Source organism: Ahaetulla prasina, chromosome 2 (genome assembly GCF_028640845.1).
Source record: "Ahaetulla prasina isolate Xishuangbanna chromosome 2, ASM2864084v1, whole genome shotgun sequence".
NCBI lineage: Eukaryota > Metazoa > Chordata > Lepidosauria > Squamata > Colubridae > Ahaetulla > Ahaetulla prasina.
In genome coordinates this window covers 19,770,195-19,786,080 of record NC_080540.1, presented here as the reverse complement: position 1 = coordinate 19,786,080, position 15,886 = coordinate 19,770,195, and the positions used below count along the sequence as shown (strand labels likewise).

Here is a 15,886-nt window from a genome sequence, read left to right as displayed (position 1 = left end):
TTGGGACTACTCGTGTGTTTTACTGACTCAGGAAGCCTAGGTCAGAACACAAGCAGCAGGTATTGGTCTGTGTATGTGTATATGGGGACTCTCAGTGCCCTCACCCCAAACAAACAAGTTATGATATGCTGCCTCATTGTGGCTGGAGTAGGATGTGTTCCTGGGAGTGATGAGTAAAGAACTAAGGAGTAGCTAAGAATCTTTATCCTCAGTAGGGTCACTCAAGGTGTGAAGCTCATCCAAACTACCAAGCTGAGGAAGCAGGTGGCTCTAATAGTGACCACTCACTGTGACAGTGACAAAGCCATCAATTCATGCAGTGTGAGAGAGATGGCCAGGGTAAACCATTCCTGTATTTTTGCCAAGAAAACCATAGATAGAAAATATTTTCATGGAGAAATCTGTGTGGTCATTAGCATATGAAAATGGCCAGATGGCACATAAACAATATAACATAGGTCACCATACATGTTAACTGCCATTTTATGTAAAAACCTTCTTTTCCAAATAGTCTTTTAAAACAAAGGTTTTGGTTTTTTCATTGCGTATATACAGGTATTTATGTAGCCACATGTGTTTGCATGTTTGTAAATATGTTCTCTGCTAATGACACTACTCTAGTAGTTGAAAATGCAAGTGATGTGTATGATTTTGTAGTGAAAGTCAAGGATCAGTGAAAAATTCACAAAGGAAGTCTTGCTTTGCCACAGAAAAGACATTTGTAGTTTATTCCTAATACAGGAGTACGAGTATTGAAGCACCTGCTTTTTTAATATTTATTTTAACATATACGTAAAGGACAATCAGAAAAGAAAAGAAATTAAATAAAAAAGAGATTTACAAGCCGTGTGAAACTGCACAAGAATTTTCAAATTAGATTAGTACTAACATATATAAAGATTATCTTATATTGATGCTAACTTAATAAAATCAAATCAGTAATTAGCAAAGGCAACCGTTATAAAAAGAGTCATCAATCAGAATAAACAATATGAGTTTTTATCATTAAGAGTCAGACAAAGTCAAGTATGTTGAAGCCTTATGTAAAGCACTTATTCCACTTGATTTAACTCCCTTTATTATTTTCACCTTGTTTTTCAGTCCATAGGGTCCAAAGGCATTAGATGCTGCTTATGCCATCTCCTTTGACAAAATGATAAAGACCTATTACAACAGATAAGGAACTGATGAAGGGACAAGACTACACAACTTTACAGGCTACCATATAATTATTCTAATCCACTTCCTAGATTACAATGCAGACATCATCCACATTCGGTGTCATACACAATACCTCATCTCACTGCTCTATACTAACTACATATGGAGAACCACTTCCACTCTTTAGCACTTACAGCTATTAATGCAGACCAGAACTCGATTCAACATGCATAATTCTTCTTTTAAACTCCTCTTGAATTCAGACTTGATATAATGCGGATGCATCTCCCTCAAAGGGAGCTCTTCAGCCATCCAGCGTCAGCTGAGCAAGCAACACCTTAAAAAAGGGGAAAATCCTCTCGCCAGCAAACAATGCTGAGGGGAAAAGGAAGATGGAATCTTTTGTGTCGGCATTGAAGAATTCTACTTGTCCCCTTTCATAGTCCAGAAACACTCTGATTCTCCTGGGAGTACAAAGGAGCGGCAGAGCAGTTACAGGTGAGGTGAGAGCCTGATATTGGCCAAAATCTCCTTGCAAGGCCCAAATCCCTTCCTCTGGCGTGAGCTTAAGTTCTATCTTCCTCCTCACAGAGCCCCTGGCTACTCCTATGGCCCAGATGCCTCCATCTTCCACGTTGACTTCCCAATAGTGTCTCCCAGATGTGAATCCTTCACAACCCAGCACACAGCAAGAGGACTTGAATCGCTTAGGATTATGTGGCACATCAGTCCGAGTGACGTCCCATCTTGCACTTTTTCGATCCTCAGAAATTATGACTTGGGGGTTTGCCGTGTCTTTGTCAAGGGTTATGTTAACTGCAGGGAGAAGGAGGGAAAAGGATGAAGGAGACCATTGAAATGAAAGCACTTTGTTTTATCGAAACAATAATAATGCAAATAATCCTGTTAGATAACAGCAGCTAAACACATGTAACCAACAGACATCATTTCCTTGCAGAGCCAAAGAAGCATGCACAAACTTCATTTCAAATGTCACATACTTACCCCATTCAGTTCCTAGTTCTGAGGGCAGAGTGTCTAAAGAAAAGATAAAAAAGGGCATTTCAGTCTGAAGAAGCTGTTAATTTTCAAAATCGTTAAAATGTTAGAATTTGAGCATTAAGTCCCATATGCTTGCAATGAATGACTGAAGGTATTTCATTGGTGGTATTGAAGAGCAGGGAAAAAGCCTGTTGTTTATACAGTTTTATTGAATTAGAACTTAGTTGATTTTGGCTGATCTTTAAATAGGGGCAGTATGTCATCAGAAAACTACAGAAATCCCAGGTTATAGACTGTAATGGCTAACCTATGGCACACGTGGCACACAAGGCATTGCCCCAGTTCAGTTCTGCTGCGCATGCGTGTGCGCCTCCCACCAGCCAGCTGGTCTTCGGGTCTCTACCACACATACGCGGGGGCAGGGCGTGTGCGGGGGCCACGCATGCATGCGCATGGGGGCAGGCACGTGTGCGGGGGGGCACTAGCATTGCATTTGGGGGTTTGGGCATGCATGCTTTGGCCGCTAGGTCCGGAAAAGGTTAGCCATCACTGTTATGGACTATGCCAGGAAATTGAATAAAATATCCTAGAAAAAGGCAGTGCTAAACCAGTTCCATATTTCTGCCAAGAAAACAATGCGAATACATCATTCTGAGGTGAGCTTGATTTCAGAGAGACTATATGTATTCAAAAGAATACCGTTCAGAGATTTGGATACTTTGTGATAATTGTAGTATTTATTTTTTAAAAATAATATTATTTTTTCCGTTGATTCAACTGTTATATCTATTTTTCAAGTGGCAATATTGATTTAACATTAAACATATTTATATTATTTATTGAAATTAAAATCACAGATTTAAAGTGCTTCTAGAGGACTAATTTCCAAGATGATAAGTCAAAAGAAAAAAATGTAAATCACTGTAGAAACCTAAAAGGTTACTGACCCCCAGGGAGGGAGTGCGCAACTTAGGCGTCCTCCTGGACGATCGGCTGTCCTTAGAGGATCATTTGACAGCCGTCGCCAGGGGAGCATTTTATCAGGTCCACCTGATTCGCCAGTTGCGCCCCTTCCTTGACCGGGACACCTTACGCACGGTCACTCACGCCCTCGTCACTTCCCGCCTGGACTATTGCAATGCTCTCTACATGGGGCTCCCCTTGAAGAGCACCCGGAGGCTCCAGTTAGTCCAGAATGCGGCCACGCGGGTGATAGAGGGAGCACCGCGTTGCTCCCATATAACACCCATCCTGCGCGGCCTACACTGGCTACCGGTAGTCTTCCGGGTGCAATTCAAGGTCTTGGTTACCACCTTTAAAGCGCTCCATGGCTTAGGACCGGGATACCTTCGAGACCGCCTTCTGCCGCCGATTGCCTCCCAACGACCTGTGCGCTCCCACAGAGTAGGCCTCCTCAGGGTGCCGTCGACCAAACAATGTAGGTTGGCGACCCCCAGGGGGAGGGCCTTCTCTGTGGCGGCACCAGCCCTGTGGAACGAGCTTCCTCCGGGATTACGACAACTCCCCGACCTCCGGACCTTCAGACGGGAACTGAAGACTCTATTATTTCAGCGCGCTGGACTAGCCTAAGAATAAAATGTTTTAGCAAATTTTAATGGGGTTTTTACTGGTTTTTACTGTTTTAGTGATCAGGCCATGATAATATTTAGTCTTAACTGGGTTTTAATGCTTATTTATTATATTGTTTTAATATGCCTGTGAACCGCCCTGAGTCCTACGGGAGATGGTGCGGTATATAAGTATGATTAATAAATAAATAAATAAATAAAATAAATAGAAATTACACATACAAGGTGATTTCTAACCAGGAAGAAATTGTCAGTAATACCAGGAAAATGCATGGAAAGAAATGAATAAAATCCAAACATGTCATAGATTCATATTATCATTCACCAGGAAGCTCTATAGAAAAATAAACATACTGCTGTGTTTGAGCGCTTTGTAATACTTTTAAAAAAAGTTTTAAGCTAGATTTCCCCCCCCCCTGTTGTTCTGTCCAATAGAAACTACAAAATGCAGCTATTGAGCATTAACTAGGTTGTATCCAGGTTATGACCGCAGAAAAATAGGTGTCAGCTGCTTCAAGGAACCTCCAAAGTTTCAAGGAATATAGTACAGTATTAGAATAGAATAGAATAGAATAGAATTTTATTGGCCAAGTGTGATTGGACACACAAGGAATTTGTCTTGGTGCATATGCTCTCAGTGTACATAAAAGAAAAGATACGTTCATCAAGGTACAACATTTACAACACAATTGATGATCAATATATCAATATAAATCATAAGGATTGCCAGCAACAAGTTATAGTCATACAGTCATAAGTGGAAAGGGATTGGTGATGGGAACTATGAAACGATTAATAGTAGTGCAGATTCAGTAAATAGTCTGACAGTGTTGAGGGAATTATTTGTTTAGCAGAGTGATGGCCTTCGGGAAAAAACTTTTTATTATTTATTTATTTATTTATTTATTTATTTATTTATTTATTTATTTATTTATTTATTTATTTATTTAGCAGAGTGATGGCCTTCGGGGAAAAACTTTTTATTATTTATTTATTTATTTATTTATTTTTTATTTATTTTTATTTATTATTATTAATTAATTTATTTATTTATTTATTTATTTATTTATTTATTTATTTATTATTAGAACAACCCAGTGAGGTCAGAGCATGACCAGAGTACCCAGAATGCCTACTACATGTAGTCCTTGACCTATGACCACATTTGAGCCCAAAATTTCTGTTGCTAAGGGAGACAGTTAAGTGAGATTTGCCTCATGTTATGTCCTTTCTTGTCACAGTTGTTAAGTTAGTAACACGGTTGTTAATTGAATCTGGCTTCTCCACTGACTTTGCTTGTCAGAAGGTCGCGAAAGGTGATCGTATGACACTGCAACTGTCATAAATATGAACCAGTTGCCAAGTAGCGCAATGGTTAGAATGCAGTATTGCTGGCTGACTCTGCTCACTGCCGGCAGTTCGATCCTGACAGGCTCAAGGTTGATGCAGACTTCCATCCTTCCGAGGTTGGTAAAATGAGGACCCAGATTGTTGGGAGCAACTGCTTAGAGAAGGCTGTAAAGCACTGTGAAATGGTATATAAATCTAAGTGCTATTGCTATTGCTATTGCTATTGCTATTGCTATTGCTATTGCTATTGCTATTGCTATTGCTATCCAAATTTTGTTCACGTGACCATGGGGATAATGCAATGGTTATTAAGTGTGAAAAAGGTTGTAAGTCACTTTTTTCAGTGCTGTTGTAACTTCATATGGTCACTAAACAGCTGGTTATAAATCGAGCATTACCTGTATCTACCTGAAAGTAGCAAAGGAAAAGGCAGGAAAACTGGAGGGAACTTCATACAGAATCCTACAAAAAAAGTATAGCTAGCTGGTTGGGGGAATCCTACATATGTAACATTGTTTTGTTTCTGAGTATAATCGTAATTCATATAGCAGATTTTTTTTCTACCTTTGAGATTCTTCAGCATTTCTGCAAGCACCGTATTTTTCTCCGAGAACTCTTCTAGTCTCTTTTCCATCTTGATTGGCATCCCCTCAGGGACTTGGAAGGGCTCCTTATCAAACCTAGAAAAGAGAAGGATCAGATCAATTTCCCCTCATGGTGCTGATGTCTGAGGAGATTATGGTTAATATTGTCAGTAAAGGTTGCATGACTCTTGTTTAGAAAAAGAGAACTTTTTCTGAAGGGAGTCGAGCTACTTTACTAGCAGTATTAATAGTCCAATACTCTAATTACCGTATGCTCTTTTCTTTGGCAAGCCTGCAGGATCTGCAAACCTGTGAACCGAGTGATAATAGATGAACTGCCCCACCTTATTAACAGATGCTGTCCATCACTTAACATAATTGATACTTTTGTTACGATGACCAGCAGTCTATATCCAAGGAACTGGATTGACTGTAAATTAAATTGATGCCTATAACAATGTACTGTTGGTTGTCTTTTTTTACTGCCCTATCACTGGTTTGGATCCAGAGTATTTAAAGATTTATATGCTACCTTTTCAAGCAATTTTCTCCCTCCCCCAAATTTTTGACACACTGATTTGGTGTGGTGGGTTAGTCATGGTTAATGTGAATCCCAGTAATGGCGGTGCATTTATTTATTTATTGAATTTGTTAAGGCACTACTACAGGTAGTCCGCAACTTACAACCACAATTAAGCCTGAAATTGTGGTCATAGGTTGTTGCGGTTGTAAGTTAAGGCATCATGTGATTGGGTCTGATGTTTTTGTGTGTCATTAAGCAAATACTATGGCCATTAAGCGAATCTATTTTACCCAACGGGCATTATTTCCCAGAAACTGGAATTAAACACCAGAAACTGGCAAAAAAAGTAAAAAACCACAGTCACATGACTATAGAACGCTACAAAGAGCAATAAAGATGAGCCAGTAGCCAAACACCCAATGCAATCACATGACTGCAGGTATGCAGCCATTTTAACTTCGAAGTCGAGTGATAAATAGCTTTGGGGGAGGGGGGTGTCCGTCTTACCTTTTTACAGTTGTTAAGCAACTGGTTGTAAATAGAGGACTATCTGTAAATCTAGATTCAATGCCTTATTGGAGTCGGCTGTTATTTATAGTTTTTATCAATTAGCCAAGCTCTTTTTTCTCATTTCTTTATTCACCAGGACAAATTACCAGTATGTCCATTACTTTTTTAAAAAATCCAAAATCAGAAATCCGGCAGTGACTTTTCAGACCAGTACTATTTATTACAAGGCATAAGCTTTCATGAACGAAATTCACTTCATCAGTTGCATGGAGTGGCTAAACCAGTGTTTCTAAACCTTAGCAACTTTAAGATGTGTGAACATTTCTGGGAGTTGCAGTCCATACATCTTAAAATTGCCCAGGTTGAGAAACATGCTAAACTAAATTAAGAAGAGGGAAGAGAGAAGCCGGTGTTGCTATGCAGATGCAGGTTACAAGTACCTTATTGATTATTGTAAAGGGTTAAACATTTATTGTGTATGTTAAGACCTTCTGAAATCTTAAAAGCTTTTGATATATGTGACCCAGAGTCTCCTACTCAATTATGCTGGTGGAGTTTGTTTCAGAACAGTTCCTGGGAGGTTAAAATGAACTATTACTATTTTGAACTGGTTTATACACCAGAGTCAAACATGCATTTTTTATTCACTCTTCTGCACCAAGTCTAGACTGTTTATTCTACATAGAATCAAAAAGAAACATTGCTGGAAGATGATACTTATCAAATTGAAAGAATATGTGACGGTAACCCTAATCCTGTGTTTCAAGTTATTTGAGACTTGTGATGCTGCTGTTGATATAAATATGGGTGCAAAGTAGTTTTTGGGTCTAGTTCCCATGTTAGTGCCATTTTCTTGCTATTTCTATTTGCCTGTGAATTCAGACAGAGTAGTAAAGCAAGTATGGGCTGCCACCCAAGGCCTAAGAAAGTGCCATGTCCTTGTCCAATGTGGGCTATAGCTTATTTATTTATTTACTTTATTTATTTACTAGATTTTTATCCCATCTTTATTACTTTATAAGTAACTGAAGGTAGTGAACATACATGATACTTTTTCCTTCTCTTATTTTCCCCACAACAAAATCCCTGTGAAGAAAGTTGAGCTGAGAAAGACTGGCCCAAAATCACCCAGCTGACTTTTATGTCTAAAATGGGACTAGAACTCCTAGTCTCCTGGTTTCTAGACTGACATTTTAACCACTGCACCAAAAAAAAGGAACAGTAAATAATGTCTATGCCTTTCAACTGGTAACTTCCAATCTCATGCTATACTGTTCCTCTATATTTTGGTGCAAAGTAGAAACTGACACTACTGTATTTTGAAAGAGGCAGACTTTCTCTCTATTGCTACACAAAAAAAAATTATTCCCAACAATAGAGCCTCTTCTATGTGATTATCTGTCATAGTGGCATTTATAGTTGTTGTGGATAGAATTTTTTTTTCTCAGGTAATCTGCATAAAATGCAATTTTTCATGTCTCTTTCATCTAAGTGGCATTGTATTGTTTCTTCCTGCCTCAGTGCATGGTTTTGTACCAAGAAAATTTATTAATGAATATGTGGACAACACGTGATCCTCACTGGTTTCCTGTGCATCCTGCAATGCTTTGGGAAAGTGACTGGTCACACACTTTTACTAGCTGTCCAAATGGCAGCATACTCACTGCTATTAGCTGTGAAATAGAATTGTTATCTTAATTACAATTATTAAGACATTGATTAGAACTGTGTGAATATGCTCTCAAAATGACCCACAAAACCTCCTTTTCTCCAAAGTTTGCCCATTTGTGTCTGAGTACTGCATAGCAACTAGAAATGTCTGACAAGAATTTTGTGAAATGCCATCCTGTAGAGGTCATGGGTATCTAGCTCTCAGTATCTAATTATCTCCCCCCCCCCCATATTATTGTAATAAAATCTTCCTCTTGTGCAGCATGAGGAGCTTAGAGATGTTCTTCAATGGAGTTAGCAGACCTGAGTGAATTACATACAGAAAAAAAAAGCAAAATAGGAAAGCCGTACCAACTTCAAAAGTGGGGTGGGTGGGCGTGGAGACACAGAACTTTTGCTTTGAAAGCTCAAACCCCCCAGGTTATTTTGGACTCTTAAAACATTAGTAGATGATCAAGACAATCTCTGCTAGTTATAGTAGTCAGAATTGAGAAGGAAGAATCATCTTTAAGTCCCTGCATCAACTTGCTTTGCTAAGCCTTTTTTCAGAACATATCCTCATCGCTGCCTTCATTTCATCTCTCAGTCCACCATGAAGGCAGCTCATATCCTATTTAACTGTTCCCATTTTAGTTTTCTTTTTTCCAATATAAGTAACAGTAACAGAGTTGGAAGGTACCTTGGAGGTCATCTAGTCCAACCCCCTGCTCACACAGGAGACCTGTACTAGGGATCTGAACTGCTGAACTGCCGACCTTTCTGATCGACAAGCTCAGTGTCTTAGCCACTGAGCCACCTAGTCAGCACAGTCTCCAACCCTTCACTAATTATGTTGGCGATGGTAGATTCATGAGCTGGGATCTGCCTAGTTCCTCTTGGCCTTTCTAAGTTGCTGCAGACATACCTTCTGGCCGCTGAACTTCATAGACATTTGGCCCACAGTGCGGAAGAGGGCAGGAGCCACAGAGGCATCTGCTCTCTTACTCCCTGACTGGGCTTTAACAGAAACTTCTTACATTATAATACTGTGTTTTCCTGGAACAGTTCTAGACCCTGTTTTAAAGACTATTGATATTTTGCAAGAATGCTAGAGTTGTGTTTAAAAAATGGACTAGCCTATTGGTTAATTTAAAGGAAAAGAGTTGGTTTCTGCCAACTGTTTGATGCTGGTTTTGTCCCAAATGAATGTGTTACAGGTTTTCTGGTACTATTGTTGACAAGGGATTGCTTGCAGCCAGGGGTGAAATCTACCTTCCTTACCGATTCGGAAGTGCACGCGCCCCCCATGTGTGTCACATGCGCGCGCACACCCTCTGCACATGCACAAAACCTTTCTGCGCATGCGCAGAGGGTACAAAACACAGTTTTAACCAGGAAGTAATAAGAGCCGGGCGGGTGGGCGGAGCCTTGCACCGCGATTGCTACCGGTTCTCCGAACCACCATCCAAGATTGCTACTGGATCAGGCGATCCAGTCCGAACTGGGAGCATTTCACCTCTGCATGCAGCCGTATGTTTATAATTTTAATGTATGTGTGGCACGGGTAGCTCCATGGCCTAGAGGGCTGACAGTACACAGTCTCTTGATGCCAATACTACACTATCTTGTGGCACTTATTAACTTGGGACATTGGTAGGAGTGGAGGCGAAATTGTCAAAGATTTCTGCCTTCAGCTTGAGTGACAGGTCACAGACGCTGCTGGCCATAGACAGGTACCAACCTCCCTTTCCTTACTGACTGCATCCTCCTGCTTCACCTGACAGACAGGCTGCATGCACAGCACATGGCATGGATCAAAGCAAAAGTCGGTTTTCTTGATGCTCCCCTCTTTTTGGCTCATGACCTGTTAGTGGGTTACTTCTGAATATGGGGCTAGTGCTGTTCTGGAAGATAGCTAAGCCATTATCCAAGCAACAGCCCGGGTACCAGGTCATGTAGAAAGGGAAAGGGTTTGGGACAAAATGGAAATTCACTCCCCTGCAGTGCATGTGCAACCTATCACACAATTTTTGGGACACCAGTTTAGTGCTCTACCAGAAATAGCTGAAAATGATAGGATACGTACATAAGAGAAAATCTACTGCAAAGGCCTATTACTCAGGAAGCTTGAAAAGCCGCTAAATCAGGAGTGTCAAACTCAAAGTCCGGGGGCCGGATTCGGCCTGCTGGGTGCTTTGATCTGGCGGATCGTGGGGCCACCCTGGAAAGAGTGAAGGACTGACCTGTGGTGCCTCTGCCAGCAAAAATGGAGCTCGGGAGGGCCACACACGATCGGTGGCAGAGGGTTGCAGGAGGCTGTCGCAGCCGAAAACAGAACTTGGGAGCCTGTTTTCTCTGGCAGAGCACTTGAGCTATCACAGGCGCCCCCAACACGAGTGACGTTGAGCTAGCCACGCCCACCCTGGCCCCTTGAGGTCAAACACAACCCTTATGCGGCCCTCAATGAAATTGAGTTTGACACCCCTGCACGAAATCTTCTATCCCAGGAATCTGTCCAAGCCCACTCATCACATGTTAAGGATGTGGTGGCTAATTTTCCTGCTGGCTAAGGACACTCCATGGGAGGGGAAATAAAACCAGGATAATTCACCAATCACTTCCCCTTATATTGTCCCACATGAAAACTCTTTAATGGCAGCAACAGCCACCAACCACATCACTGAGACGGATTTTTTTGGGGTGGGTGGGTCAAGATAGATTTCTGCTGGTCAAAGACCACAAGAATGTCTATATCCATGCCTGTAAAGAAAAGTCCTTGCATAGGTCAATGTCTAATGCAGAAGCCAAACGCTTTCAAAGGCAAACTATCTGCCCCAAAATAAGCAAGGCCACCTTTGAGGAAAATGTGCCTCTAGTTGCGAGTGTGGAGCCACATACCTGCACAATGTGCTTCTGATATCCTAGAGAAAGAGAAGTGTGGGTGGGGAGAGAAAGACAGGAACTCTGCATGACAATGAATATAACAGTTCGATTCTCATTAGAGCCACTAAATCTGAAGAACAGAGAAAGTATATTTGAGAAACTGGTGCAACTGCTCTAATCATTATAAGGAAAAGGAACCCACCCACCCCCCCGTGGAAAAATGAATGAATCAGAATGAAAGCAGATGACAATACACAGATCTAAGCTTGGTGATCATGAAGAGACCTGCAGAACAAATTTTAGCAAAAACTATATCTAACAATATTGTTCACTATTTCTATAGTATGTTCTCAGGTGGTATGAAATGTTAAATGCATACGATTTTGATCTCCCAACAACACATCAGTACAAAATATTGTAATGCTTTGCTGGTCAGAAAGGAAGGATGAGGTGAAATATCAAAAATTAGTCTCCACAACAGTCATGTTCTAACTTTTTTCATTCAACATTATTGATTTTACACATTTAAACGTCCAAGCAGCATGCATACTAGCCAGGTTTCGCCAGAGAGTATCTCCAATGGATTAACATTGATTGTCAATAGAAATGGGGGAAATTTTGAAATCAAAACAATTCCCACTTACATTTCTGATCTGTAATACTAGCAATGAACTACACAGCAGGGTTTCTGTAATTTATTCTCTCCAAGAACATAGATATATTAATAAAAAAAAACCACAAAGAATTACAAGCTTTTGCTTTTGAGTAATTAGCCTATTTTTTTTTTATAAAAATTGCTTTATGAGGATTTGGGGTAAAAAACCACTGCATACCAATTGGCAATCAAGACAGAAGGAGGTTTGATTTCTGTTGCTTAGAGATTTGGGTGGGTTAGGTAGGAGATGGGATAGTCATACAAATGACTATTTCTGTCTGTTTTTAGAATATAGATTTTTTTAAAAAAATACCAAAAGTATTTCTCTTTGTGGATTTTTCTGTAGGAACTGAGAAATAACTCTTCAAATAGAATCATAACTTATATCAACACCATTCCTTCAAGTGGAATTCTCTTATTTACTTCTTTATATGATAGGATCATAGAATATATGGATTGAAAGGGAGCTTGAGATCATCTAGTCAAACCCCAATCCCAGTGCAGGCATCTGCAATTACAGCATCTCTGACAGATAGCCTTCCTTCCTGTTTAAATACCTCCAGTGAAGAGGGTCCTCCCCATTACCCAGGGCAGCTATATAAGGCTTCATCACAATGTATTTGGCACACCTTCTTTTCAAGGTTTCCCTCTGCAGCCACTCCTCTCACCTGAAGGAATTCACTGTCTGGCTGCTCGAGCTTCTCTTCTATCTCATCAATCAGGATAGTAAGAGCAACAATTTCATCAGAAACCTTCGTGTCATATATTTTCTGATGCTTGACAATCTCCCTTTCCATCTCCTTCAGCTGAGCCAGCAGAAGCTTCTCCTGTTCATCCAAAAAGTGATGCATTTGTTCAAATTCCATCACCACTTTTTGCCTTTCAGTGTCTGTTTGATTCTGTAATATAATAGGGAGATGAACTTGAAAAAAAGGGCGGGGCAAGGCTTTTGGAAGATAAGCAGCCACTGAATATCTGGATGCAATTTCCTAAAATAAGAGTCAAGGATCTGAATTTCTGGATTTTAAAACCAGCTTTCCAAGATACGCAAAGTAGATGGTCAGGCCAGGTCACAGTCAGGATGGAAGACAGCCCAAAACTCCCATAAAAAATATAGAAGAAACAAAAGGTAGAAAAAGAAAGAGAAAAGTGCAAAAAGAGAAGCAAAAGACAATGACTTCCGATTTTCTTTGATGCAGGAAATTACAAAAATAGCAACTTTTGCTTTATATTTCACAGCATTTCAAACCATTTCTGTAATTACAAAATCATTCTAATCATCAAAATCTAAAATCAAACTTTCATGTTTTTAAAGAATAGATTTTTTTTATTGGCCACATGTGATTGGACACACAAGGAATTTGTCTTGGTGCATATGCTCTCAGTGTACATAAAAGAAAAGATCATCAAGAATCAGTTTCAAGCAAAAAGTCCAAAAGTGGCTACCAAATAGAAACAAAACTAGGTACATTGTTTTCTTTAACTAAAACAGTCAAGTTCTCCATCTCTGCTAACTGCATCCACTCTTCCATTGTGGGAATTACTGTCTTTCCATCAATAGAATAGAATAGAATAGAATAGAATAGAATAGAATAGAATAGAATAGAATAGAATAGAATAGAATTTTATTGGCCAAGTGTATCAAAACTCTTTAAAAATATAAAGAATTCAAGGGAAAAGAAATGTAATGTTACAAGAGCAGAACAACAAGCTTCTGGTGTGGGAAAGAAAGAAACAGAATAGAGACAAGGCATTTGGGGAGGGGGAATGGGAGAATTTAAGCACCCAGGAAGCCACTGAAATCTGACAACAAAGTCTATACTAACCAGAGATTCCTGATGTCTAACCTCTCCAGCCAGTTTTAGTCGTAGAAGTTTCTCTAGTTCTTCCTTCAGTTTTTGCAGACGGCATTCAATTTCTTTCTAAAGAAAGAGCATCTAAGTTTGAAATATTTAGTTATAATTAATTGTCCCCGTCCGTCCATAGATTTCTACCTAGCAGTACCTGGTTGAAAATGTTATTATGCAAGACACAACTTAGTTAATAGATGGCTCAGAGTCCACCAGCGATGGGATTGAGATCATGCATCTCATCAGGAATTAGGTAACAGAGCACGGGAAAGATGTTTACAACTTCGAGAGGCTGCTTGAAAGAAATGGCAAGGGCAAAAAGGTGGGGCTATCTGAAAAAGCAACATTGGACAATACCTGACTATTGCACTGAATCAACTGGGGTTACAGACGCATCTTTCTTTGTATGGGAAATCTAAAATGCCAGCCTGTTAATGGATGGAAACAAATGGTTATAAATCGAGGTCTACCTGTAATTTCTTACCTATAATTATCAAATGCATTAGTATTTTTCACTGGAAGCAGTAAGCCTATCTGTGAAAATATTACAAGAGTAATATTTAAGAGAAGAGAAAATATTACAAGAGCAATATTTTAGTAATATTAATTACAATTAATATTGCAATATCTTGTAATATTAATATTCTACATAGGCTTCGGATTGAGTCAAGATGCAGACAGGAGAAAGCGGGGCAGCCTTCAGATGAAGATTTTGCCCTCCCTGCCACCCTCGTCCGGGGATTTTAAACCTGACTTGGAGTTGCCCGGAAGGAGAGCAGGTGCGCGTAAACCTGTGCAGGGCAGAGGGCGTGCGCGCCTCCCGATACCTTATAATCCTGGGCGGCTTCTTCGATGGGGAAGACCGTGTGGCTCCGGTGAGCCCGCGCCTCTCTGCAGATACAACAAATGAGGCTTTCCTCTTCGCTGCAAAAGAGCTTCAACGCCTCCTGATGCTTTTCGCACAGCGGCCTCCCTTCTCCTTCTTCTTGCCCTGCGGCCCCTTGCAAGGCGTGCAAGCTCAGCCGCCTGGTGATTTCCACCACGTTTCCCAGCTCCCGGTTGGGTCTGAAATTCCTCTGCAGGGCAATTTCCCGGCATTGCGGACAGGAGAAATTGGTGCTCTGGTCCTTCCAGCACTGGGTGATGCAGGCGCGGCAAAAGCTGTGGCCGCAAGCAATGGAAACCGGATCTCGGAAATACTCCAGGCACACGGAGCAAGTGGCTTCCTTGTGCAGGCTTTCCACCGGGTTCTCCATGGTGACCGAGAGCTCCTCTCTCCTAGTGCCGGATCGACTGTACCGCGGATGTAGCGCCGGCGGATGAACAGAGCTATGGCTGTGATCTGCGCGCTCCGCCCGCTGGAGAAACGTCACCTTCTCCGTGCTGCCGCCGAAGGGGGCTTGATCAGTCCGTCTATTTACCCCGATTTCCAAAATCGGGGTGATTTGGGGCGGGAGGGGCACCAGGTGGCAGAAGCCGCAAGCCGCTGCAATCGCTCCCCTTGAGTTCAATCAGGCGCGTCTGGAACAAGGCCCGAAGCCAGCCTGCAAAGCATTTCTTTGCGGAAACTCTCGCAGCGCCCGGCTCGGTTTCGCCCGGCCGGTGCCAGGAGGTCGCAGCGCTAATGAAGCAGCCGAGCTGCGGAGGTCTGCGGTGGGCTGATCCTCTGTGCGAGCCCCCGGAGGAAGAGCTTGGTCGACGTCAAGCCGCTACCCAGTTAGGCGGCTGCGCGTTCCTGTCCTCCATCCCATCTGGCTAGAAAATGGGGATGGAGTGGTGGTGGTGAAGAGACTGACAAATTGCATTCAGAACAGAACACAACCCAACAATAGAGTTGGAAGGGACCTTGGAGGTCTTCTAGTCCAACCCCTTACACAAGCAGGAGATCCTATACTATTGCAGACAATTGGCAGTCCAGTCTGTTCCTAAAAGCCTCCAGTGGTGGAGCACCCACAACTTCTGAAGGCAAGCCTTCCACTGGTTAATTGTTCTCAGTATTAGGAAATTTCTCCTTAGTTCTAGGTTCCTTCATTCCTTCCTCAGATGTGGGAGGGAAGACTTGGGGAGACCTCTTTCAGCAGTGCCAATAGGAGGGCAAGAAGAGGACTGTAGTTGTTGGAGAAAAATAT

The 15,886-nt window shown here is 41.4% G+C and overlaps 1 protein-coding gene across 1 annotated transcript; it reads right to left on the bottom strand.

The window, feature by feature from the left end:
* Positions 1 to 338: 338 nt before the first annotated feature.
* Positions 339 to 15,021, bottom strand: LOC131191209 (zinc finger protein RFP-like). The gene is made up of 7 exons (XM_058169107.1): positions 14,585 to 15,021; positions 13,734 to 13,829; positions 12,576 to 12,806; positions 11,268 to 11,290; positions 5,667 to 5,782; positions 2,167 to 2,199; positions 339 to 1,977 (listed from the first exon to the last, which is right to left on the bottom strand). Exons 1-7 carry the CDS (start codon positions 15,011 to 15,013, stop codon positions 1,466 to 1,468), a joined length of 1,440 nt encoding a protein of 479 aa, XP_058025090.1. The 5' UTR covers positions 15,014 to 15,021; the 3' UTR covers positions 339 to 1,465.
* Positions 15,022 to 15,886: the final 865 nt, after the last annotated feature.

What these genes read in the sequence shown, in the direction of transcription:
- LOC131191209 (XM_058169107.1), bottom strand. Translation starts at nt 15,013, where the DNA reads ATGGAGAACCCGGTGGAAAGCCTGCACAAGGAAGCCACTTGCTCCGTG. An exon ending in TTAGACATCAGGAATCTCTG is followed by an intron (nt 12,807 to 13,733) that starts GTTAGTATAGAC and finishes ATTATATTACAG; the next exon opens with AATCAAACAGACACTGAAAG. An exon ending in AATGCTGAAGAATCTCAAAG is followed by an intron (nt 2,200 to 5,666) that starts GTAGAAAAAAAA and finishes TCTTTTCTTTAG; the next exon opens with ACACTCTGCCCTCAGAACTA.